We start from the raw sequence: 23,937 nt of genomic DNA on the forward strand, positions 1-23,937 counted from the left end.
TTGGTTTAAGCAACAAGCGGGCAAACCTACATTAGGCTACATTTAGGCCCTAGTGTCCATTTATTTCTGTCTGCCTGGGGTTACAGGAAGGTGAGGTTAAATAGCTGCCTGCTCAAAGTGCAGGACACATCTATCAAGGAGGGCTGTAGAATGATATGATCATTTAGCTTGAAGGAAGGCAGCCCTGTCTCCTGGGTCCTAAAGTCTTCCACCAACTTCATTCAGAATTCTCAGTCAACTTTGCATGTTATCCATTTGTTACATTGAGACTCACATGACAGGAAAACTAATCAATTCTAAATGAGGGGAGATCTTTTATCTAGGAGAAAAACTATGAGCAAACACACACTCTTGGAGTAATAGTACATGTTGAATATTCCCAGTGAGTCTTCCCCTCACTAGATCATCAATCATTGTCTACTTCCATCTGTGATATGCAGTCATGGTTTCTACGACCTAGCCAGCAATCCTATCTGAGCTGCTCAAGTGAGATGCCGAATCCCTTATCAGCTGGTGCACTGTCCAATCATTTAGGAAAGTAAAGAGATGGTTCTTCCTAATCCTCCACTCGTCTGACAGACTTGATTTCAGTGTCCTCGCCCTCTGACTCTGTCTGCCTGACACCGTCCCACAGGGTTAGTATCAAGTGGACATCCACAGCGGCATGGTCCAGCAATACCAGGTAGCAGTAAGGCAACATGGCTTAAAACAGGTTCATATTTGTAGTAGAACATTTCACGTCGATAAATAAAGCTTGCTTGTGTCTGTTTCCCAAATGTAGCCACTGCAGTTGTTCTGTATCTCCTGTGTGTTTGTGAGTGATTCAGACCAGACCAGCCTGGGGCAGAAATCATGACCTTAGCTTTTCTTAGTTACTTTGTGTCACTCTGCTTTGATCCAGCAGCTGAGCTTTTATGTCTCCATCCTGACTGTTACAGAAGCACAGGCTAAGGATGTGGCACAAAACCTTGCAGTACTTCCACCTGGGTACTGTGGAGGCAGGTGCTAAATTTGAAGAGTTGACTGCTTGTGTTTGTCTCTACAAAATGGTAAAGAAAGAAAAGGATTTGACAGGAGAGCTGTCATAAAAAGTTAATGACAAATGACCTTGTGATAAAATGTCGCCCCTGCACCGTCAGCAGTCCCACAGTAGGGCTAGTATCTGCCCACCAACGTTTGCCTCATTCTTTCTGCTTTCCCTGCAGTTCTTCTGAACCCCGTTCACCCCTTAGTTGTGACACTGGGTGGGTGTAATAAATTAAACTTTACAAAGATAGGATGAGAACCCCGTGAGCCGCCAGATGGCAGCTTGCCTGAGGACAGGATTCATGATCACAAAAGCCATTCGCTGTCGGAAAGAAAAACGCACCGCGGCTTTTGAAGTAATTTGGAAAAAGCAGGTTGCGTCATAGAGGAGAGCTCTCGCCGTGACAGAGGAGCACAGATCTGATGAGGTGCTGGCAACCTCAAGCTTCAGTGCGCCTGTGTGGATCTATGACATAACACAACTTATCAACACCAACACAGCTTGATGTGATGCACGTGGGTGCCCGATACAACAACAGTTTCATGGCTGTATTTCCCTCAGTCGCTCACTCCAAGGAGTACTTCGACAGGAAACAGGGACTCACTGCCATGGCTCAAGCCAGTGAACAAGAACATAGAAGTGAGTGTCCATTGCAGAGGTCTTTGGGTGTGTCTACGGTGTGTTTGTAGAGTTACGGTTCCGGCAAGGCTGGGAGGAAACAACCATTGCTGAAAGCGTCCTTGAATCTGAAGAATGACTGTTGGCTACAGAATATTTACCTTTATATATCATAACAAACAACATGCCATTCATCTATCCCTGTGCTTCCAGCAACCTTTACACTACCCCACTGGTTAATTGCTGTAATATTTCAAACCCAGAGGAAGGAAAAGTGACACAAGCATTTATTGGGGTTAACACTCGATGGCCCCTCGCATGGACCTCCATTGATCACCACAAGCCAACCCCACACCCAGCACAAGATTGCCGTGTTTAGCTATGCAGACAGCCGAGGAGCTGCGAGCTTTTACAACCCCCCTCTCAGACATTGTACTGCATCGTTTTGCAGACGGGTCACTATGCAGAAGGGACCAGCCTCTGTGTACGGTTCAGCGATGCTCATTACTCGCATCCTGCGGAGCTGTTGGATATTGTGTGGTTTCCCGGGACGACAGCCCTGCTCTGATCCGTGGCATTCTGTGACAGTAATTAGGATGCATTCAGTGGCTGTGCAGCCATGCTAATGCAGAGCCCGGGAGACGGTGCGGGCCTCTTACGCAGGCGCCCACAGAGGATGAGAGAACGAGGATGAGAGAAGTTTCCCTCCAACAACATGCGGATGAAATCCACCATGCAGAGATTAGGGGGATGTTAAATATGTGGCATTTTCGGTAAGTGCGTGGGGGGGTCGAGAAAGGCCGGTGAACAACCAGCGTTAGGCTTTGTGTTTGGTTGTTCTTCCCCTCAGTGCCTTAAATGTACCTTATTCAGCTACCTCACCATCTACGATTCCCCGTTTACAGCACAGTAAGTGTACAAAATTTGACGTTAAAAGTCACTGGTGGACAGCTTGGTCAATGACATCAGTGTGTGGAAAACCATTTGCTTGAGACTCTAAAATGATAAAGATCAGATTGGCGATGTGCTCCCACAATGCTCTCTTTTTGCCCCACTCCACAGATGGACGTGGAGAGCTCATCTGTGGACCTAATAGTCCATAAGGTTATTACAGAAAGATGCTGCAGCCCAGCCAAGCTCAGCAGACCACAGGCTGAGACACCCACTGAGAGGAAGATATGTTTACCCAAACCCCTTCCCTCCCGGGCCGCGTTATTAGATAAACGTGGAGCACGTCTATTAAGGGGTAATCTGCATGCTGCTTGTAATGGGATCTGCTACAGCGATGCCCCAGAGTCACGGTGACTGAACACGTGTCGTTCCCTTCTCTCTGTTCCCTCTAAACAATCGTGGCGTCCATCTGCAGCGGCGTTCTCTCCTCCCCCTGTCTCTCTCCATCTCCTTCTTGCTCTTCTCCAAACATTCTCCTCCTCCTCCTCCTCCTCTTCCTCCTCCTCCTCCTCCTCCTCCTCCTCCTCCTCCTCCTCCTCCTCCTCCTCCTCCTCCTCCTCCTCCTCTCCTCCTCTTCCTCCTCCTCCTTCTCCTCCTCCTCCTCCTCCCCGCCTCCCGCACCCTCTCTGTCTCTCCTCATCTTTGTTGCCCTCATTCACCGCTCCGCTTCCGGTCTCTCCCAGACGTCTCTGATAGCATCCTGCCATTGGTGGAGTGTCGTGCCCTCTGGCGATCATGCGCTTACTCTGCTCCGGCTGCAGAGGAAGCACGTGTACTCGGATCAGTGGCGCGCCACACCAACGCTTGACAGGCGCGCGACGTGGCGTGCCCGTCCACGCGACCCTGCAGACGTCCTGCCCTCTTTTCACTTCCCATCAGGCTCGGGTCTCGGTGACATCACAGGCAGGCGGGGGCCCCTGCCCAGCACACGTCACGAATGATTCAGCCTGCAGACTCTGGAGCTCAAAAGCCCCAAATCCTAATTGTGTTTGTCTCTACTCAGGACTTAATGAGGAAATTAGATTCACTGGCGTTATTGCATGGATATCAGTTCGGTGGACAGGTTTATATCCTTGTCCTGTGCCATGTCCTGATGGAACCCCCACTACAGCATCTAAACATAGTGTTCAGCCAGCTCGTTTGGACGAGTCTCAGTCCCTGCTGCTGACAGTTTTCAACAGTTGTACAGTAGCGGTTGTAATGCATCGGCTTCAAATGATGAAAGCCCCTTTACCATTGAGGCAATGTAATTAACAGTCAACCTAATTAAACCTCTGTGACTGAAGTATACCCGTCTCTCCCTGAATCACGCTGTCGTTTCCCCTGGCCCCCGGAGCCGAGAAGTGGGAGACGCCCTGGGGAAGGAGGACAACGAGTTTTCCAGAGCCAAACTCTATTTCTGTCGTTTATCGCTGTGCTTCATCACAGCCGCAGCACTGCCACTTTGCCAGAGGAGAGGAGAGAGGACGATATGTCAAGCCCAGTGTCTTGCTGAGGCAACGGTCAATGAAGCGAAGACAAGGGCTCAGGTGGGGGGGGGGGGGGGGGGGGGGGGGGGGGGGGGGGCAGGTGCCAGGGGCCCCAGACTCCCCCTGAGGACATATGTAGACCCGGGGTAAGATTAAATGGCCCAGCCTACACCTTTGTGCCCTGTGCAGGACTAAGGGCTGTGATTTACTGTTGGAGCTGAGCAGAGCAGAGAGCGAGTCACGACTCCAGCTACGGTGGTGGTGACGGGGTACACGCGTCTCCTCAACCTCAGAGGTTTTCCGCCAGTTTTGGTTTTAGTGCTTGGTTGGAAGTGGCACGTGAGTCCCTGATTGATGTGTGGGGGTGATGGATGGCTGTGTACTGGTGTGTGCACTCGCAAATGTTTGTGTGTGCGTGTACGGCACATGCATTTTGTGTGTGCGCCCTGTAGAGATTGATGGGAGCTTTCGGCATAACAGTGGCGTTTTACGCCACCAATTTAAGTACACCCACAACAGGCTTATCAGCAAACAGCAGCCACCTAGTCATGTTGGGCGACAACAGTGGCACTAACTCTGTTAGTGTTCGTGGTCTGGCAGCATTTATCCAAATCAAGAAGCCTGTGTAGAAGAGAGATCAAGATCAATTACCAGCCATTGATTTCATTTGCAGACATGAATGCAGGAGGAAAGCCGCAAGTCATTTGTGAGCTTATGAACACGATTCCCCGTCGGTCGGGGCTGAATAAAAACGCGTTTGGACCAGAATGGATAGAGCTATTCGTCTGTAAATTCCAATGTGTGAAGAATAGTCCCTGACACATTGTTCTCAGCCATTCAGTGAGTGTTTGGGTTGACAGCACGAAAAGATAATTGTGCTTTCAGTACTCTACATTGACATAAATATTCTCGGCAAGGTATGGATAGTCATTTTCTCACGATTCCTTTCAGCAGAATGTTCATCCAGAGGTGGTGCTCGGGTGGTGTCTGAGCATGTGTCAAGTGCTGTTCGAAACATTCGTTTCAGTTCCAGTGGAATGTAAACGTGCAGTAAGGACATTGCTAAACAGCGCACTGCGCAGTGTAGGCACACGCAGATGTCACTGCCACTGTCTCCAAACACATTTGAAATAATACTGTCAACATGAAGACCTGAATGAGCATCGTTTATGGTACCCCGTGGTTTAACGATGCGTGTTTACGACGGAGATTCATTGTACTGCGCTTTTAAACTCGAACTCTTGTAGGATGAGATGATTACATGGGGTATTGTTCGGAGGCTTTGTGTATTGAAACGTTGCCAGGCAGTTCTACTTAGTCCATGAGAAGTGGGCAGAGATACTGCTTTGCTAAGCAGCACAACCAACACCTGGCACTTTGACCAGCCAGCTACTGTAGCCTCTATCAAAGGCATGACTCAACGCCATATGCTTGAGAGACTAATGAAGGCTACCTAGTGCTGCGGGACAGCATGTCCACTTAGCTGCCTGCAACTGAAAACAAATTCAATTTGTTTGTCTCACAGAAAAAACACAGACTATCGATGCCTACTCTTATATAATGATGATGAACAACACTTTGAGTTTGATGTTAATTAACGTGTTGCTAAGAAGCTCGTTGAGGTCAGAGGAGGAGAACTCGGCATGGGAGAATGGATGAAAATAAACGGATGGGTTGGACAGGGCTGCTTTCGTCAATATTTTGCCATTCATTTGTTGGTTCTTCCCGTTTCAATAAAGCTTTTCGACGTCATCGGAACGCAGAATCCTGAAAACAACCTCGTACTGTATGCAGGTGTCCATTAAGAGTGAATCATTGACCAGAAAAGATAGATTGTCAGAGAAAGATCCACAGGTGTTCAATACAGTATGTACTCGGATGCACATATGCAGTTAGCATTTGTAGAACAATTATTTTCACTGACTATCTCAGGCACATTTAATTTGCAATGGCAGCAATTTCCTGCTTCCACGTTGTCTAGAGAAGAACAAGTTAACATTCGAGCCTCCTCAAACGCAATCTCTCTGATCTCTTTCTAACAGTGGAAAGGGCCATTTCCGTATGCAGAAATGAAAAATCTCCAAGCTACCCTGACTGCACCTCAACACAAAACGAATGACACTACTCAACAATCACTTTTACACAGTGAAAAGCTTCTAAGGGGCTGCCACCATTGTGCCTTATTATTTTCACTGCAGCTTATCATCGCTGATTAACAATAAATCAAACCATCCACATCAAAGAAATGAACCACTTCACACACATCTAGATTTGTCACCTTGCTGAAGTTTACTTTGGAGATCTTAATAGTGTTCCTCTTTATATTGTTCTTCTGACCATGACGGAAATCGTTTTAACAGGCCTGAAATGATCAGATTCCCATCAGGCATGGTGACATTGGGAATACAACACTCTAATCGATGACCACCAATGGCTGCCCTGATTTCATGAGAAAAACCACCATACTTGTGGAAGAGAAGTGAGAGTGTCGAGATTTGGACACATGAGAACCGTCGGTGCGTCCCCAGCCCTGTCAGCCTGGGGGCCTGTGGAGCGTTAGAAGTGGACAAGTCAAGCGATGACGAGCCTGGTGAAGCAGAGGCCCAGTGAGACTGGGTTCTAGGGGAAGGGTTCTGCTTGGTCCAGACCACGCTGGGCAAACACTGCCGTCAGACATAGGGTCTTTAGGGCTCTGACAGCGTCATGGTGGACTAACCGAGATCAGTTGATTCCCAGGTAATGTGTGTGGACCGGCGCAACACGTGGTACTATCTGTCCCAACCCAATTGAGTTTGATTGACAGCCTCGTGCCTTTCTTGCGTGGGCCGTTTGTCAACATGGTGTGTAGATTTTAGGTCCAGGTTGAACGTGACATCAGTGTTCATTTCAAAAAGTCCACAAGGTGCAAGCACCATACAGGTGTTAAAAATCCTGTCTACTCGCATGCCGAATATCACACCCCAAGATAAGAGATGAACGGGTGTTGCCATGGCAATGCAAAATAAATTCACTTTTGTGGGTTACACATTCAATACCGTCTCCCGTTGCCTTTAATAATTGTGTACAAAATGTCCTGATGGAGGGCAGTGTACAGAAGGGAGCCTTTTCAGCCTCTCAACCTGTCATTGCCTCCTTATTCTGCATCAGTAGACTGAGGAAGAAAGAGAGGAAAAAAAAGTCACCTTGCAGGCTGTGGCCTCCGACATGTTAAAAGGTCATTCTGCCAGGAAACGAATGACCCGAAAGCTACGTGGTGACGACAGGATATTGATCTGCTCTATCCAATGCCACCATGATGAAAACCGACCTTTTCCTTGACCGTCACAAAATACTGCATGCTGAAACCAATTAAGTATTTGGCCATCTGGTAATTTTCAAATCAAGCGTACCGCACATCTTTTTGCTGTCCTTGTCAGCAAGCTGTTGACATTTGGTAAAGCTGATGGTGTATGTAGATTAGCAGCTGAGTCTTTGAGCACTATCTGGCTGATTGGCTTGCAGTGTGGCCATTAGTTTGAGATGTGTATTGGGTTTGGCTGCAAGGCCCAGGCGCTGTTAGGAATCTTCTGGCTGTAAACGAAACAAGATGGAAACTGCCAACTTGCTTTCAGAGCTTGCAATATCGATTAGGACCATCTTAAAGGGGGAAAACTGGCAGCACTGGCTTTTAATCAGTTGATGAGACAAAGCTATTACAAAGATAAACACTGATAATCACACCTCCTCCTGGAGACCTACTCATATGGCTTTACCCTTTTCTTTAATTGAAATATGCCCCCCCCCCCCCCCCCCTGAATTGCAACTAACGGGAAATCTGCTTCATGAAATGGAAATAAGTAACTGAGGAATCAGGACCTTTCATTAACTGGTGACATTTCCCCAGCTGTGTCATGCGGTGTTAACACAAGCAAGACGTGGATTATTGACAGCAGTGTGCCACTTTGTCACTCGACGTGTTGTAGCAACATCACATGTCTTAGCCGGGGTGAGATGGTTCAGGAGGAGGCTTCTCCGGGCATGGCAGTGGGGGTGCGGGGGTGCGGGGGTGCGGGGGTGCGGGGGTGCGGGGACGGAAATAGGCTCTCTCTCAGTCGGAGGTGTGACCGCATCGGGAAGCGCTCAGAGAAGCCTCGCTGAGATGGACTGACGACACATACTAATCACAAGATGACTGTTAAGCAGTGAGCTGTAGATACTGTAGGTCGTGCAGCACGCTCCACATAGGGAGTGTGCTATCACACTCTCACTGTTGTCTTAGGCTAGTTGAGATAGCTGACAGTATGTGATTTACTCGTATGACTTGTATTATTATTTTTTATTGATTTTATGTAAAGCACCTTGAGCTTCAATTCTAGTATAAAATGTGCTCCATAAATAAAGTCTTATTATTATTATTATTGTTATTATTAAGTGGTTCCAGGCCCCTGCCAGCTTTAAATTCTCTCTCAGTTTCTGCGTACGGTTCGGTAACAGATGATTGTTACGATTAACGTTTTGATCTATTTCCCCTCTTGACAATAAATAATAATCATGATTGTTTTGTCGTCACATATCATATTTCTGCTGTGCGTGACATTTTCTCTGCTCATTTCTCCACTGTGTCTAATTTGCTGGGTTGTTGTTCTGTCGCCCATAAATCAGTCATTGTGGTGTAATAGATACTGGACGGCACAAGGTTGCCTGGCAGTAGGAACTGTTGATTGAATCTCGACCTTAATAGGATGAAAGAGGGCTGCTGAAGGCTGGTTGGCTGCATTGTACAGAAGGCTTTTTATCTCTTGCTTATTTATAACCAGGGTGTGCTTTTTCAATCCTTTGCAACAAAGTGAGAAGAAGAAAAAGGATTAATCAGTGGTGTGGTATCATTTATAGTGGTCGGGAAAAGGTCCTTTAGAACATCCATTCGAGTGCCCAGTACAAGTAATAGTTGTTGTGGAGGTGATAGCCCTGGGGATAACTGAGATAAGCTCCACCTTCACACTGGCTGTCACTATACACTGAGCTGTGCGACACTGCTGTCAAATGGAAACAGCATGAGCATATTTACTTGTTTTCCTCCTTTTCTCTCTGTGTCTCTCTCCCATTCAAGCACACACCAAAACAGAGGGAGCGAGAGAGATCCCAGATGAGTCCCTCAGGGGTGAATGGGATGAATCACCACGTCCTTTCTCATGACTTCATCCCGGACGAGCCTGAGCTCGCTCCTGCTTCCCCTCCAGAGACACCACGATGGGACGCTCGAGGTGACGAACCAGAAGGGAAAGAGAAGGAGAGACAGGGGACATATCCAAATCTCTCTTCTTCCCTCGACGCTCCCTCGCCTCCACCTTGGAGAGCCTGGAGGATTTGGTCTCGGTCAACAGCCCCGGTTACATAACCCTAATGACGCGCGTCGTCCTGATAGCCTCACTCCCGGCGCCCATTTTGCAGTTACATCTGTGAGTGCGTGTATTTTCTGGAGTTTAGGAAGTAAGTGTTGGGCTGAGAGCAGCTGTAATGTGCATCTGACTGCTGTTTTTATAGCCATGCACTGTTCAACCAGGGACACTCATACACTCAAGACTCTGTGCAGCACCACAAATCATGGGCTATCACACATTAAGCAGGCAACTTTTGACATCTCATTGTGTCCTCTCCCCCGTCTACTTGATGTGCTTCACCTGGCTTCCACACATGCAGTAATAAACAGGGTTACTACTTGCCAATGAAGACCCGGGGAGATGAGCCAGGGAGATGAGTGACAGGAGAGTGACTGATACCGGCTTGCTATTGTAACCCGCTCTGGGTTCACATCACCCTGTCACACATACAAAGCAGCCTGGACGCTGTCTCCGGACGCCGTGTTATTGATTGGCAGGTTTGAAGCTGCCACTACCGATACCATCCTTCTGTACGATGATGGGTCTCCCGCGTCTAAACGGTCTCTCAAAGAAAATGTGAATGGACTTTTTGTGTGTGTGTATATAGGGGGGGTAGGGGGGGTGACTCACATTATTATTATTGCTGAAAGCTAAACTCAATCAATACAGGGAATCACAATGGAGATTTTTCTTCTCTGGTCCGTTTTATTGAGAGCTCTGTCCCATTCCTCACTCAATGGGAAATCAATAGCCTTTAGTTGGATGTGTAGAACCCTGTAAGGCTGCAACCTTGCAGGGTTTTCCCGAAATAAATGAAATATTCATGTTGTTTTCTTCACACTGCATCGTTTCCCAACATTCTAGAGGGTGTCTTGGCCACGCTGTCTTGGGGATGTTGATGTTACACGTTGGAATTTCGGTTCAGATATAAATGCGGGTGTACATAGTATGTCGTAATTGCATTCAGTCCAACTATGTTAAATGTGTTACTTTAATTACATTTCTGGAGCCACCATGAATGCGCAAACGTCCTCTGGCAGTGAGGGATGAAACGAGTCCAGGGTGTGTAACTATAACATGCAGAACGTGCCCTGCGCTTTAATTGGATGAAAGCAAGCGAGATGCTAATATTTGGAGAGTGGGATTGAAAAGTCCACTGAGCAAATGATTAACAAAAAAAATATTTTTCTCTTAATTAATTGAAGGGGCCACATCTATTTTTGTCCACTATAACCACAAACTACCAAACAGACATTTATGGGGGTCATTTTATGTAGTCAACTTGTTATTAATGGCCACGGCAGAACTGTTATTGTGGGTCCACATTTTATTTCAATGTCATTCTTCCAGCATGTTCTGTCCAGAATGACTGTGTATTGAATGGGTCATGGGTCATTGAATGGGTCACAATAATACCTGAGCATAGATTCTGGTCTATTGATCTTAATAAAACCCATCAATAGCTACAAAGAACCTGAACCCAGGGTCGGACCAGAGACGCTCAGTGGTCAGGATAGCACGAGGACGGTCGCATCCTCAGTCATGTGACTGGGCTTGATCTTGGATTGATGGACTCCTCCTTCCTGTCGCGGCTGATCACAACAGCCCCCCTCGTCTGACAACCGCGGCCCTGCAACCAAGATGCACTGTAGCGCGAGTCATCAAAATCTGGATTTGATGAAGTGAATGCTCTTGACGGCACCATTACAAGAAAGCTGACACGTGTTAATCCAAAACGTCCCCATCAAACCACACTCCGGGTCTTCCTAACAGTCCACCACACAGAGTCAGGGGGCTGAAAAAAACGAGTCTCGTCAACACTGGCAGCGATGATGTCAAATAACATCAAAGGACACGAACACCGGCACACACTCTAAACGTATCCTTGAATGTGGCACGGGGAGGCGAACACGTTCTGCAGTCACTATGGTGATAGTACTACCACATGAATTATTCCAGAGCCAGTTACCACCATTCACCCTTTCCCTGCACACGCTGGGGAACTTCATTTGATGATCCGACGACGGCAATCTTTGAAATGGCTGAAAGGGTGGCAGTGAACTGAACAACAATCCCAAACATGGTGGATGTGTTGAAGGGGGGAGTGGAGGTGTAATATCGAACCCTTGAGGAATATCTCGTTGCACATGCGTAAATATAACTACAGTGGGTGGCATTAGAAAGAGAGATATCAGTAAACGCGCTATGTGGCATCAGTGCACGTGTGGGGTCGAATGCACATCTGACATCACGATTCACTGACATCATCATGCACGTGAAAACATGGCTCTTCCATGGATCTCATCTCCCTTCAACCTGCCTGAACCCAGACCTTCCCCAGCCACACAAGCCACACAACCTGCAGCCCACCATCAAACTCTAAGCGCAAGGACACCGCCAATCACAATCAGCCGCCAGAAGACACCCCTGATTGCACTCAGGGGGGGGGAGCCAATCAGGAGCACACTCACCACTCGTGCTGCGGCTCGTCGATGACCAGCAGGATCTTGAACTTCTTGGACGCGGCGGCGGGAACGGCCGTCTGCTCCACCAGGCCGGCCGAGGCTGCCGTCTGCTTCACCACGTTCGTGATGGAGCTGAAGAAGCCAGAGCCCGCCGACTGGACGGGCTGGTGCCGGCGCTCCGGGGTCGGGGAGATGGAGGGCGTCGTGGGGGTGGCCGGGCCCAGCGCTGTGGCAGGGCCGGGGCCGGCGGTGGGGGCCGTGGCTGTGGGCGGAGGGGGAGGCGGAGGGTCGGGCCTCTGAAGGTCCGTCATGTAGCCGTTGGGAAGGTTGGCGATGAAGCTGCTGTCGGAGAGGCGGCGACGCAGGAAGTTCATGGCGGCGGTCGGTCGGCGGCGGCGTGCGCTCGGACGGATCTGAAGAGGATGAGGGAGCCCGGTCTCCGGTGTGCTTCTCCTGGTGGATCTGAGGAAGGGCTGGCAGACTGGAGGTTCTAGACTCTCAGAACGGCAGCCAAGCGAGGCGCGTGTGTGTGTCCCCTCCTCCCAAGCTTTCCCCGCGACTCTTCACAAGAGAGAGTGTGTGTGTGTGTGTGTGTGCGAGTGAAGCTGCTTCCCCAGGGTGAGGTAGAGATGGCTGTCCCCCTGCTCTGCCTGTCCGCCTCAGCTACAGCAGCCTGAATGCCAGCGTGAGATGCTCTCCCTCTGCTTTGTTTCCTCTCTCTCTCTCTCCCTCCCTCCCTCCCTCTCTCGCTCTCTCACTCGCTCTGCCGTTCCCTCTTTCCTCTCGCTCGCTCTCTCTCACACACACACACGCCTGCTCACTGGCTGTTCCCCTCCCCCCTCTCCTCTCCTTCTCTCCTCCCTCGTTGTGGACGACCTCACCGGCTACGTGTGTCTGTCGTACCGTAGCCAGTGGAGGGGTTTCCGGAGAGCGCGCACAAGACAGTGAGGACGGGGGAAACATCCCTCCACTCTGATGCTCCAGCGGTATTCCCCCCCCCTCCCCACCCCTCTGTAACCACCATCCAACCCACCACCCCCCCTGCACACCCCCCCTTTTCAGGGTGACCTCCATCCACTATTGATGGTGAAGAATGGGGGGGGGGGATTCCGTCCATTTGTGTCAGGGGTGTGGAACTGTGAGGAGTGGCGTGGGGGATATGGTCATCCTCTGGCCCCTTCTTGTTTACCGCGGTCACATGCGTTGCTTCAGGGGGAACGACCAAGTGGAAAATCGTGGGTGGGAGAATCTGACTGCTCGGCTACGGCTCAGGCAGAACGGAGAGAGGAGAGTGGAGGAAAGGGGAGGCGAGGAAAGGAGACGAGTGGAGAAGAAAGGAACAGAGGCAGGGGATGAGGACAGCTATAGTTGTGCACGGCTAACAACATGCACCTCCTCCTCTTTAGTGCTACGGCATTCTGCTCTGCAGACACCCGGGTGATTGTTTCTTCTCTGTACCTGTAAGCCAGACCCTCTGGGAGGTTCACTTCCACCAGTCCCCTAACAGCCCAGGCTCGTGTACTTCACTGTTTGTTCTTTTTGTTACCATTGCAACCACCCACTTCACATGCAAACCCATGCAAGATAAACAAGCCGTAGGTTTTTCTGAGCATTGGTAATTTAGCGGTGGGTGGGATCCACTCACTCTATTTAAGCTAGACAAATGGACGGGATTGACTGCAGTATTGATTATCTGTAAGTGAAATGAACCTTGGATGAGGCAGAAGATCAAACTACCAACTGAGAGAATTTGTTTTGCAGATATACCTCTTTCCCCAGTTGCAATTTCACCACACAGTCCTTTTTCTGTAAAGCAAATACCCTAATCTCCGCTTCTCAGCGTTCTCTCTAACACATACTGGCTCCGAGGCAACAGAGGCAGCGTCTTTAGCACTGCTGGGAAAAGACTGTCTCCCTGCTGTTTTGCTTCCTTAATCATGGAGTCAGATGGCTGAGCGGTGAGGGAGTCGGGCTAGTAATCAGAAGGTTGCCGGATCGATTCCCCGCCGTGCCAAATGACGTTGTGTCCTTGGGCAAGGCACTTCACCCTACTTGCCTCGGGGGGAATGTCCCTGTACTTACTGTAAGTCGCTCTGGATAAGAGCGTCTGCTAAATGACTAAATGTAAATGTAAGGAGCAGATTCAAAGGGGAAACATGCCTACTGCATACACACCGCACTTATAAATAACCACGCGCAAGTGTTATGACTTCAGCTCTGAGGAAAAGGATGCTCAGCTCATTCTGGAAATACGGCCCTCATTCGGAAAGTTTGACACCTGGGGATCTCGTTCGTATGTGTGGCACTGCTTTCTCCATGCAGCCAGAGAGGGAAGTCAATCTTACGAGATTGGATTAGCTGCTGCTCTGAAGTCATAAATCAAAATTGTGTATTTTGAGTGGCTTTCCGGTAAGGGTGCTTCTCCTCAGAAAGGAGTTTGCCAGTAAAGGTCAAAGCAAGAGATCGTGAATAAAACTCTCACCTTTAGAGTCTTACAGAATATGGAGGATGTTGGCTGCCTTGGTCACAAGGAGAAAGAGGAGTGGAGAGAGTGGGGAGGGAGGGAAGAGGAGAGTACCCAATCAGACGACACACTGTGCGTCACTGCACAGCAGCCATACTTACGTGCTAAGCTCTCCTGTCCTACATTTTTCATGACAAGGTAAAAGCAGACAAACAGAATGCCATGCCTAGAGACACAGAGGCTAATTGAAGGAACTAACTGCAAACGTGCACAGTATGGCTTTCAGTAGATGGTTTACTGTTGACATCCTGTATACAAAAATCCATTGAAGTTATTTCTAAAAGAGGTTCAGTAATCATTCAAATGTGGATCATTAGAAAGCGCTGCAAATCGAGCTCATGCAACAACGACAACAAATATTTGCTGGGCTTTTTCAAATCTATCTGTCTGCGTGTGTACGAGTGTCTGTGTCTGTGTCCTCTACACGTCAACGTTGAGCACACAACTAAACATCAAGTCATGGCTTATCAGAATGGGTCCGACCCATGCTTGGCGTTGTGCCGTTGAACAGCAAGGCTATGTAAACAGTGCAGAGTGAGGATGCCAGGAGCACCGCCGCCCACGCACTGACACAGGCTGACAGTCTCTCCACCCCATTCGGCTCAAAGCATCCACGGTCCTCCGTCGATCTGCCTGCGATTCCTTCTCGTGATGTAGGCACTGGACCGTTTAGGGGGAGACATTGTTTGCTCCTCCTATCTTCCTACACTATTGATATTCGCAATCTCCTCTGTTTCAACAGGCACTTGGGATCAAGGATGTGTCCCTCTCCTCCATTCCAAACCCGAGGCTTTAAATGGAGTTGTTGATTCCCAGGCTAAACTTCCTGTGTTGGGAACAGAGGACCCTGGACTTGGACTCTTCCTTCCTCCTGAGGCAGAGCTGAGGCGCTGGAGTAGAAACCAAGTTTTTACATAACCAACCACCTCCCAACGCAGCTGACCCATAAGGCATACGCCAAATGAATACATAATTTGTTTCGACAGTGTCGACAGTGCTACTAAATAGGAGGAGATTCCATGAAGTACCAAATAACAATTCCATTCAACTATGACCTTAACATAACATGACGAAATTGTGTTAAATTGTGGTGAATTGAAGATGACACAATCAATTATAATCCTTCTACGATCTACATAGCAGTCTAGATTGCTTTCCTGGCAACACATCCTTGGCAGCACGATGTATCACGATTATTACCGCTATAAACACTTTGCACCGGTGTCTTAGCCTCTGGTGTGAGAGAATCTGTTTCATGAACATTTTGAGGAAAAACATAAGCCTGGTGCGTTGTAGCAGCCGTGGTGTGTCGCATGTCGCGTGTGGGGCTTGCATGAAGGATCAGAGCTAATTCAGTGATGATGAACACAAGCACAGCCCTGGTCGGCCACACATAGCACTGCAGCACGGCTGCTGCGGAGCTGTGCCCCTCCAGTCCCCTGTTCCAGACCATCTCTCACTGCTAGTTTATATTAGATAAACTTTAGGACATGAAATATGGACTAAAACCTCCAAATTCTGTATATCCTATCCCTAGTTAAACCTGAATTTGAGATCATTGAATCCCTCATGCTGTTAGTGAAGCTTAGAGGACTACATGAAATGTGGTGCAGAAGCTTCCGGAGGCTGGCAGACTCAGGTGCTGTGTGCCATGTGGATATTCGACAGCAGTGATGTGGAAGAGATAGGATGTGAGGGCATGGAGGGACATCTGAGGCTCGAGGCTTGGTCTGGTCTGGTCTGGAAGGGGAGTGGACAGGGTGGGGTGGGGTGGCTGGGAGGTTAGCAGGGCTGTTGGGACTGTGCAGTGTTTGATATGGGAGAAGGTTGTTTTGACAGGTGGGTAAGAATAACACCCAGCCAATGTGAAGAGCGACCGAAATATTGAATTGGTGATCATCCTGATCATCTCGGATCTGCTTCATCTGGTTTCATCATCTGTCGACGCTAGAAATGGGATTGTTGTTTGCATTTGCATGTTTAGATCATTTTGTATCATTTTAGTAGTTTGCCACTACTTATACTGTAATTATTTCGCCCACAAGTCCCATTGCTTGTGGCTGGTCTGTAAGGATGTTTGTCAGTTCAGTGACAGATATGTATGATTCAAAGCACTAGGGCACGGTGAGCGTTTGGTTCTTTCAGAAGCAGGCTACAGCGCAGACAGCTCGGCTGCTGTTTAATGACGAGCCTGCTTTTGATGTACCATCTGTAAGCATAGCCAGCTGCTGCATTGCCATGGAAACAGCCATGTGAATGCTGAGACTAACCTCTCAGGTATTTTTCTGCTATACTGTAGTGCTATAGTGCGTTCTTCATCTTCCTGATCAATCGAGCGACACCATTTTATTTTCCGCCTGTCCGTCCTCTAGTTTCTGTTGTATCTTTAACGTGTCCTGTATTGATGGCTGCTATCAAAGAGTGTAGAAGAATGTCAATATAAGTTATTTGCTGCTATTGAACAATGACGGTAGTGACAGGCTAGTTTTGTTCTGTGACCTCATCGGGCATCTGATGAGTGATGATGGTGACAGTGTGACCTGGTCACTGGTTGACATTGTTGACCTCAGTCCCTGGACCTCTCCAGTACAAATATTACAAGCATTACCCGAAAACTAAATCTGCTTAAAAAGTTTATATCAAATATCTACATTATTGTAGATTATAAAATATAATGTATGTAAAATATGAACACAATTGTGAATTTACAATACTGTACATGTGTTTGTCTGGATTACTTTTGTAAGTGCTTAGTTAAAATGAACAATTCCTTTTGGAATTCATGGAATATGTGGGTCCTTGTCATGGTAACACAGTATCTGATCCTTCTCAATTTAATGTATGCAGCTGCACTCAAACATCACCTCTTTCTGAATAAATTATTTGCTTCCTTATCAATATTAATTAACATGAAATAATAACTTATGGCAATTATCAAGCAATCATTTTTGCACAACTAATGACACTTATAATTCAATGCAAATAATGAGTATAGACCTCATTCAGTATTTAAACATTTACATAATGAGAATAATGGCTCAAGATGGCTGACTTCACCATTGATCTTGTGGTGCAACACTGGTGTTCCACGTTTGTGGTTTTGAATGTTGGTATTTTATTAGGCAAAGCCCTATTCTTACCAAAGAGGAATTTAAATGCTTTTTAATTGCATATTTTCATTTATTTGAACATAAAAGGATCCTACGTTGTGCAGAAATGGTACCTTTCGAGATTAATTGTTCCCGAAAGGCTCATTAAAAATTGACAGTGCAATAAAGGAACTGATTAAGTCCATTATGGGCAGTTCGTTTGCCATTTAGTGCAGAAAAGTACATTTCTCTGCATCAGGGCCTTTGTAAACTGTCATGACCTGTGGATGGTAAATCGCACACATGATGCTTGTAGGACAAGTAGCAATTACACATGCATTAATTAGAGAACTATATACAACGTTAGAGTGGAAGAATCTGCGATTTCTTTCTTCTCACACACAAAGGCTTCTCACCTTCTGTTTGAAATGATCAAGACCCCTGTCACGATGTGAAATGCATTTTGTTGTAACATCCACCCAGGGCAATTAAAGCAACAGCATGCTGTCAAGCCCCTATCAAGACGAGTCCGTACTGTCAGGTATCTTACGATAATAATGAAACATAGCATTAAAACTATTATAACTGGATGTACAATTAACAGTCCCATTTTGATAAAGTTTTTTTTTTTTTTTTTTACATATTTCCCTAAATTAAGCATTGTGTTTATTTACCGGACACTTTTATTCGAAGTGACGTTCAGTTAGTGAATGGGCTAAGCATGGTGTATTTTATCCCCCCCCCCCCCCCCCCCCCCCCCCCCCCCCCCAATTATTTGTCATTCTCTCCATTAGTAGGTGGTGGGCCGAAGTTCTAAATCTAATTTGAACAATCCCTGGCGATGGAATAAATATAACGCTAAATCCTGTGTTGTTCAAACCTCACCGATATTTCAGAAGGAAACATGACAACGCCCTCTCATGGCTAGTGCTGGCTAGTGTGAGTATTACTGCTTTCCCCTCCGCACCACAAGATGGCAGTAACTTGATATCAGACCACTGCATTGCTGGGAACAACTGCATAACAGGTCCTTGTTAGCCGGGTGTTAGTATTTTTTGCAGTAAGCTAGCTTAAGTACATTAGCTATCTCTACATTAAGAATCGTGCAATAAGACAAGTTGTCTTTTCGTTCGAAATGACTTTCACGGTGTATCTGCAGAGGTCGTTCCTTTAATTCTGTGTTAGCGCCTGGCAACATGACGGTTCCAGCTTTGCAAAACACAAGTGTGTTTTATCGAAGGGTCTTGTCACAGTTTCCTCAGGACATTAGCCTTGCATTTGCCTATGGATCTGGCGTGTTTAAACAAGCGGGAACTCCCGAAGGTCAAATGGGGGTAAGTCAGAGGGTCCAGCATGGAATTGTCTTGCCTGTCAATAACTTTGGTGCCTTGAATAACGCTGTCTGCAACATTGTAACCTCAGTCCCGAATCTGTGCTGTAACCTTAACATGTTAAGTTACAAGGGAACAGCTTAATGTCTGTCCTCGTGCATTTATTTACAATTCCTTTTGGAATTCATGGAATATGTGGGTCCTTGTCATGGTAACACAGTATCTGATCCTTCTCAATTTAATGTATGCAGCTGCACTCAAACATCACCTCTTTCTGAATAAATTATTTGCTTCCTTATCAATATTAATTAACATGAAATAATAACTTATGGCAATTATCAAGCAATCATTTTTGCACAACTAATGACACTTATAATTCAATGCAAATAATGAGTATAGACCTCATTCAGTATTTAAACATTTACATAATGAGAATAATGGCTCAAGATGGCTGACTTCACCATTGATCTTGTGGTGCAACACTGGTGTTCCACGTTTGTGGTTTTGAATGTTGGTATTTTATTAGGCAAAGCCCTATTCTTACCAAAGAGGAATTTAAATGCTTTTTGCTTGGAACTCCCCAAGGTCAAATGGGGGTAAGTCAGAGGGTCCAGCATGGAATTGTCTTGCCTGTCAATAACTTTGGTGCCTTGAATAACGCTGTCTGCAACATTGTAACCTCAGTCCCGAATCTGTGCTGTAACCTTAACATGTTAAGTTACAAGGGAACAGCTTAATGTCTGTCCTCGTGAAAAGGACCTCAACCAATTGGAAACAATGTGCTCACCATGACACTTCCACGTGCTCATAGCCAGCAGCAGTAGGCCTATTTGACGTGTTTATCAGCGGCAACCTGACATCACAGCTGTAGTGTGAATGGACCCAATATCAATTTCATAACCATAGCTTCTCTGATTTGAACTCCGTTTCAGAAAAACATGTTGGACTTTGTGTTTGCGGTGGACGACCCAGTCACCTGGCACACCATGAACCTGATGCAGAACCGTAAACATTATTCCATCTTGAAGTTCCTGGGGCCCAGGAAGATTAGCACCATCCAGAACGATCATGGAGCTGCGGTGTATTACAACACGTTGGTACCTGTCGATGGAAGGGTGAGACCCTCATCCACAACAAGACACAACGGTTAACACATCACCACAATAGATCCAGTCCATCAGTCTCGCCTAACCGTCTCTTGTCCTGATAGATAATCAAGTATGGGGTCATAAGCACCGAGTCACTGATTGATGACCTTCTTCACTGGAAGACTCTGTACATTGCTGGCAGGCTGCATAAACCAGTAAGTCTGCTCTTGATATGAGCCAGTACAACCTCAAAGAGCATCTTGACCACAGGAGCATGTATCTATTGAGTATTCACCCGGGTCTCATGGCAAGGGTTCAAATGAAATGTGTGGCTGTGTTTGTGCTTGCGTGCAGGTGCAGATGGTGCTGCAGGGGGACGATGGGAAGCTCCGTGCTGCCCTGGTGGGGAACCTGAAGAGTGCCGCCACGGCTTCCTTCCTCATGCTGCCGGAGAGCTGCTCTGAGGACGACCTCTTCCTCCAGATCGCTGGGCTCTCCTATGCAGGTGTCTACCACACACACACACACACACTCACACACTGTATACACACACATGCCACACCTGTAATCTAACGCACATGCACGCACGTACATTCTAAAGCGTGAGCGCGCCCACACACACACACACACTTTCTCACATGCACACGCATACACGATGAGTGTTGGACTGATTATTTATCCCTTGACATCCCTTGCACCTCCCTCCCCTACTTTTCCTGTCCTCAACTGTTTCAAGGCTTTGCTCACGAGTGCAGCTGTGAAAGTGTTTCCTCTTCCCCTTCAAGGGGATTTCAGGATGGTGATTGGAGAAGATAAGGCCAAGGTTGCAAACATAGTGAAGGATAATTCCCAACACTTCAGGACGCTCTACAACAATATTCTACTGGAGTGCCCACAAGTGGTGTACAAGCCACAACAAGGGAAGCTTGAGGTGAGAACCTTTTGTGAGATGGTGTGTGTGTGTATATGTAAATGTCTATGGGTAGTTGATGTCATGTGTATTTGGGCACAGTGCAAAGCATTGGAGACAAAGATCACATCAGCCTAGAAACAAATAGTTCAAACACAATCATTTCAATTTGGGGTTTTCAAGCTGAATCTGACATGGAATGCCAATATTTAACCGAACTTAAATAAAATAAATTCTCTATGTATTATACCTTAAAGCTACACATTATCAATTGTTTTATGTTTATTTAATTTGTGTGGTGGTGTGGTATGTACCAGCACAGTAAATCCACAGTTGGTGACCTACAATTTGGGAGAACAATTCGATTTCTTAATGCAGTATTTTGTACGGCTTGATGAAAGAAGAAACAATGAAAAGACTGTTCAAGACTACAGTGTTTCTCCTTCCACGGTATCCGAAATAGTGCTGTATAAAACGCTGTCAATCAGCAGTGACTGAGTGCATGCGCGCTTCACACTGCAAGCAGGCACGTGCGTCCCTCGGTGTTAAAGGGAGAGAAAGAAAAGAGACACTGCCGCGGTCCGGAGGATAACTAGTCAGTTGAGATCGCGTGTGTGCGTCCTTGAGAAAACTTATGTTGTCAGTTCATTTAAGCCTGTTATTGTATTGGTCTATAGTTCTTGCGAATTGAAATTAAGTTAACTGGTGATTTTCGTTGTTTGTATTCTTCACCTGTTAGCTAAATTGCACGTGGCTGTTGATTTGATAGCGATAGCTGAACGCCCTAGCTCACGTTTGTATTTTAGGTGCATTGTTTTTCGGACACTGCCCCCACTGCTAAAAAAAAAAATCCTAGAGGAAACACTGAGCCTATGCTGATGTAGCTAATGGTTCATTTGGCTGAGTAAACATTGCCCACACCCTAACCTGCACACACATTGACCAACTACATGGCACATGTTCACTGTGGAAGACAATACAACATGTTTGTTTGGAAAGGTGTCCTTCAGTCCTGCCTTACAAATGAATGTTTCTCCTCAGGTGGATAAGAGCCCTGAGGGTCAGTTTGTCCAGCTGATGGCCCTGCCCAGGACCCTCCAACAGAGGATCACCCGGCTGGTGGATCCCCCGGGGAAGAACCGGGACGTGGAGGAGATCCTCCTCCAGGTAGCCCAGGACCCAGACTGTGGCTCCGTGGTACACCAAGGTACCCTATGGTCTCTCTGGGCTCCATGGATCTGCATTTTCTCTCTTCTTCTTCAATAGTTTAACTCCTTGTTTGGTTTGTCCTTCACATATGTTTAACATATTATTTTTTTTCCTCTAATCTTCAGCAATATCATCCATAGTGAAGTACGCAAGCATAACACAAAGTGCCAAAGGGGTAGTTACTGCTGGTAAGATTTTACATTTATGTATAAATCTAATTGTGATGGTATTTTACACGGTAAATGTTTTGTTTCTCAAGGATGATATGAGAGTAGGGATTTGGTGTATATATGTGGTGTGAGTGACAAAACATCTTTGGTCATCACAGGACTTCTGAAATCCGTGTCGTATAGCTCCAAAAAGCTTCTGAAAATGTGGAAGGGATGGAAGAGGAAGGCGTCTTGACCTGCATGGTTCCTCCACACAGGATGTGTTTTTGTTTAGTTTTTTCCTCCTACACCAGACATTGACACGGTTTCTCTCCTGTGTGTGTCCTTATTTGCACAACCAGGTGGCCCTTCTGAGCAAACTGTTTGTTACATTGTTGACACTGAAATGGTTTCCCTGTGTGAAGAGCTGCGTTCGACTTCATGCGGCGCCGGCTGCAGCCGGCTGACTTGAAGCTAAGAATGCCATTGGTTGCTTCAAGTCAGCCGGGCTGCAGGCGACTGCGAGCGATGCCGGCGCTGCATGAAGTCGACACACCTACTGTCTCCTTAATTGGTGTCCCCCTCTGACTTAGTGGAACAAATCATCGACCTTATGGGTCCTCTAATCTTTTATAAAGGCTGTTCCTATTGAAGACCGTTAGTCAGGATGGTGTGTATCAGGACACATTTGATTTGTGACACATTTGAAGTTTTGTTCAACCTCTTGAAATGTTGCTTTTGTTCAATACCGTTGTGTTGCGTTTGTTCAATACAGTTAATACAGTTCTCTTCATTCCTCTCACCGCCTCTGTCCTCTCTAGCACCGCACGGCTCCAAAGCACTCACAATGCCCTTATGATGTACAATTGATCACAGAGATCCTTGAATACTGTTGTGTATGTCTTTCTTAGGTAAATATACAGGGATGTTTCTATGTTTGAAAGCTTTTGAGTAATTTATTTGTATACTATTTAAAATAAAAATGCAGAACACTCACATGCTTTACGTACTCACTCTATCGACAAATATATGTCGTTTTGCCACAAGGGACATTATGCAGTGTGTCATTATCATAATGCATGCTGATATCATTGCTTTGAGCGCAGCCAATGAGAGTCCTTCACTTTCACCACCTGCTAGGAAGAGAATTCCATCATTCCTAACATTCTTCCCTCTTCCTCGTTTACAACAACGAGTCTCGAAGTTTGTCCAACAGCTAAACCAGAGTTCTCCCTTGGATACCTACGTATCGTTCAACTTTTTCTTTGGATTTACGTACCCGTGGGTTATTCATCAACCTTATCATCGCGAAAACAATTCGGATTTCAAAGTGGCGCTTGAAGGTGGTAAGTGTAGCGAATATGAAACACTTGATTCGTCAACGTAGGATACGTGCGCGCTTGTTGTATAGGCTATTTTCAGGTGGAAATAAACTATATAACTTGAATATACGGTCTGTTGATCATACATTCGAATGTGATATATCAAAAGTTATACGCTATATGTTAACTGATGAAATTTGCGACACGAGTAACCACATCTCCATTTGAAAGGTTTCCTATTATTATTCCGGGACAACCGCTAATGCAACAATTCTTGCAATCGCAAGAATGCTGGATAGTCGTTTTCCCAGAGAAAAAAAAAATGCGAGAAAGGTATCCTTGGAATGTTGAGTGTGGGAAGCGCAACACAGCCACGAAGTGCAATAGAGCAATATTGTCAACTTCATTCATTCAGTTGAAGTCAA

General features: G+C 46.7%; 2 protein-coding genes across 3 annotated transcripts in view; one reads left to right on the plus strand and one right to left on the minus strand.

Annotated features, from left to right (window-relative positions):
* syn2b (synapsin IIb) overlaps positions 1-12,360 on the minus strand; it is a 36,272-nt gene extending 23,912 nt beyond the window's left edge. The window contains exon 1 of the mRNA XM_047025669.1: positions 11,897-12,360. Within this exon, the coding sequence (XP_046881625.1) occupies positions 11,897-12,264 (368 nt within the window). The 5' untranslated portion in view covers positions 12,265-12,360. The remainder of the gene's footprint in view (positions 1-11,896) is intronic.
* Positions 12,361-18,517: 6,157 nt separating this feature from the next.
* Positions 18,518-23,180, plus strand: tamm41 (TAM41 mitochondrial translocator assembly and maintenance homolog). 2 transcript variants are annotated; one of them, XM_047025234.1, is made up of 8 exons: positions 18,518-18,837; positions 19,767-19,949; positions 20,045-20,137; positions 20,277-20,427; positions 20,708-20,853; positions 21,874-22,039; positions 22,167-22,229; positions 22,370-23,180. In XM_047025234.1, the coding sequence occupies exons 1-8, from the start codon at positions 18,700-18,702 to the stop codon at positions 22,444-22,446; spliced, it is 1,017 nt and encodes a 338-aa protein (XP_046881190.1). In that variant the 5' UTR covers positions 18,518-18,699; the 3' UTR covers positions 22,447-23,180. The 2 variants fall into 2 exon arrangements, with proteins under 2 accessions (XP_046881190.1, XP_046881191.1); XM_047025235.1 differs by having other exon boundaries at positions 21,874-21,999.
* Positions 23,181-23,937: the final 757 nt, after the last annotated feature.

This window comes from Hypomesus transpacificus, chromosome 9 (genome assembly GCF_021917145.1).
Source record: "Hypomesus transpacificus isolate Combined female chromosome 9, fHypTra1, whole genome shotgun sequence".
Taxonomy (NCBI): domain Eukaryota; kingdom Metazoa; phylum Chordata; class Actinopteri; order Osmeriformes; family Osmeridae; genus Hypomesus; species Hypomesus transpacificus.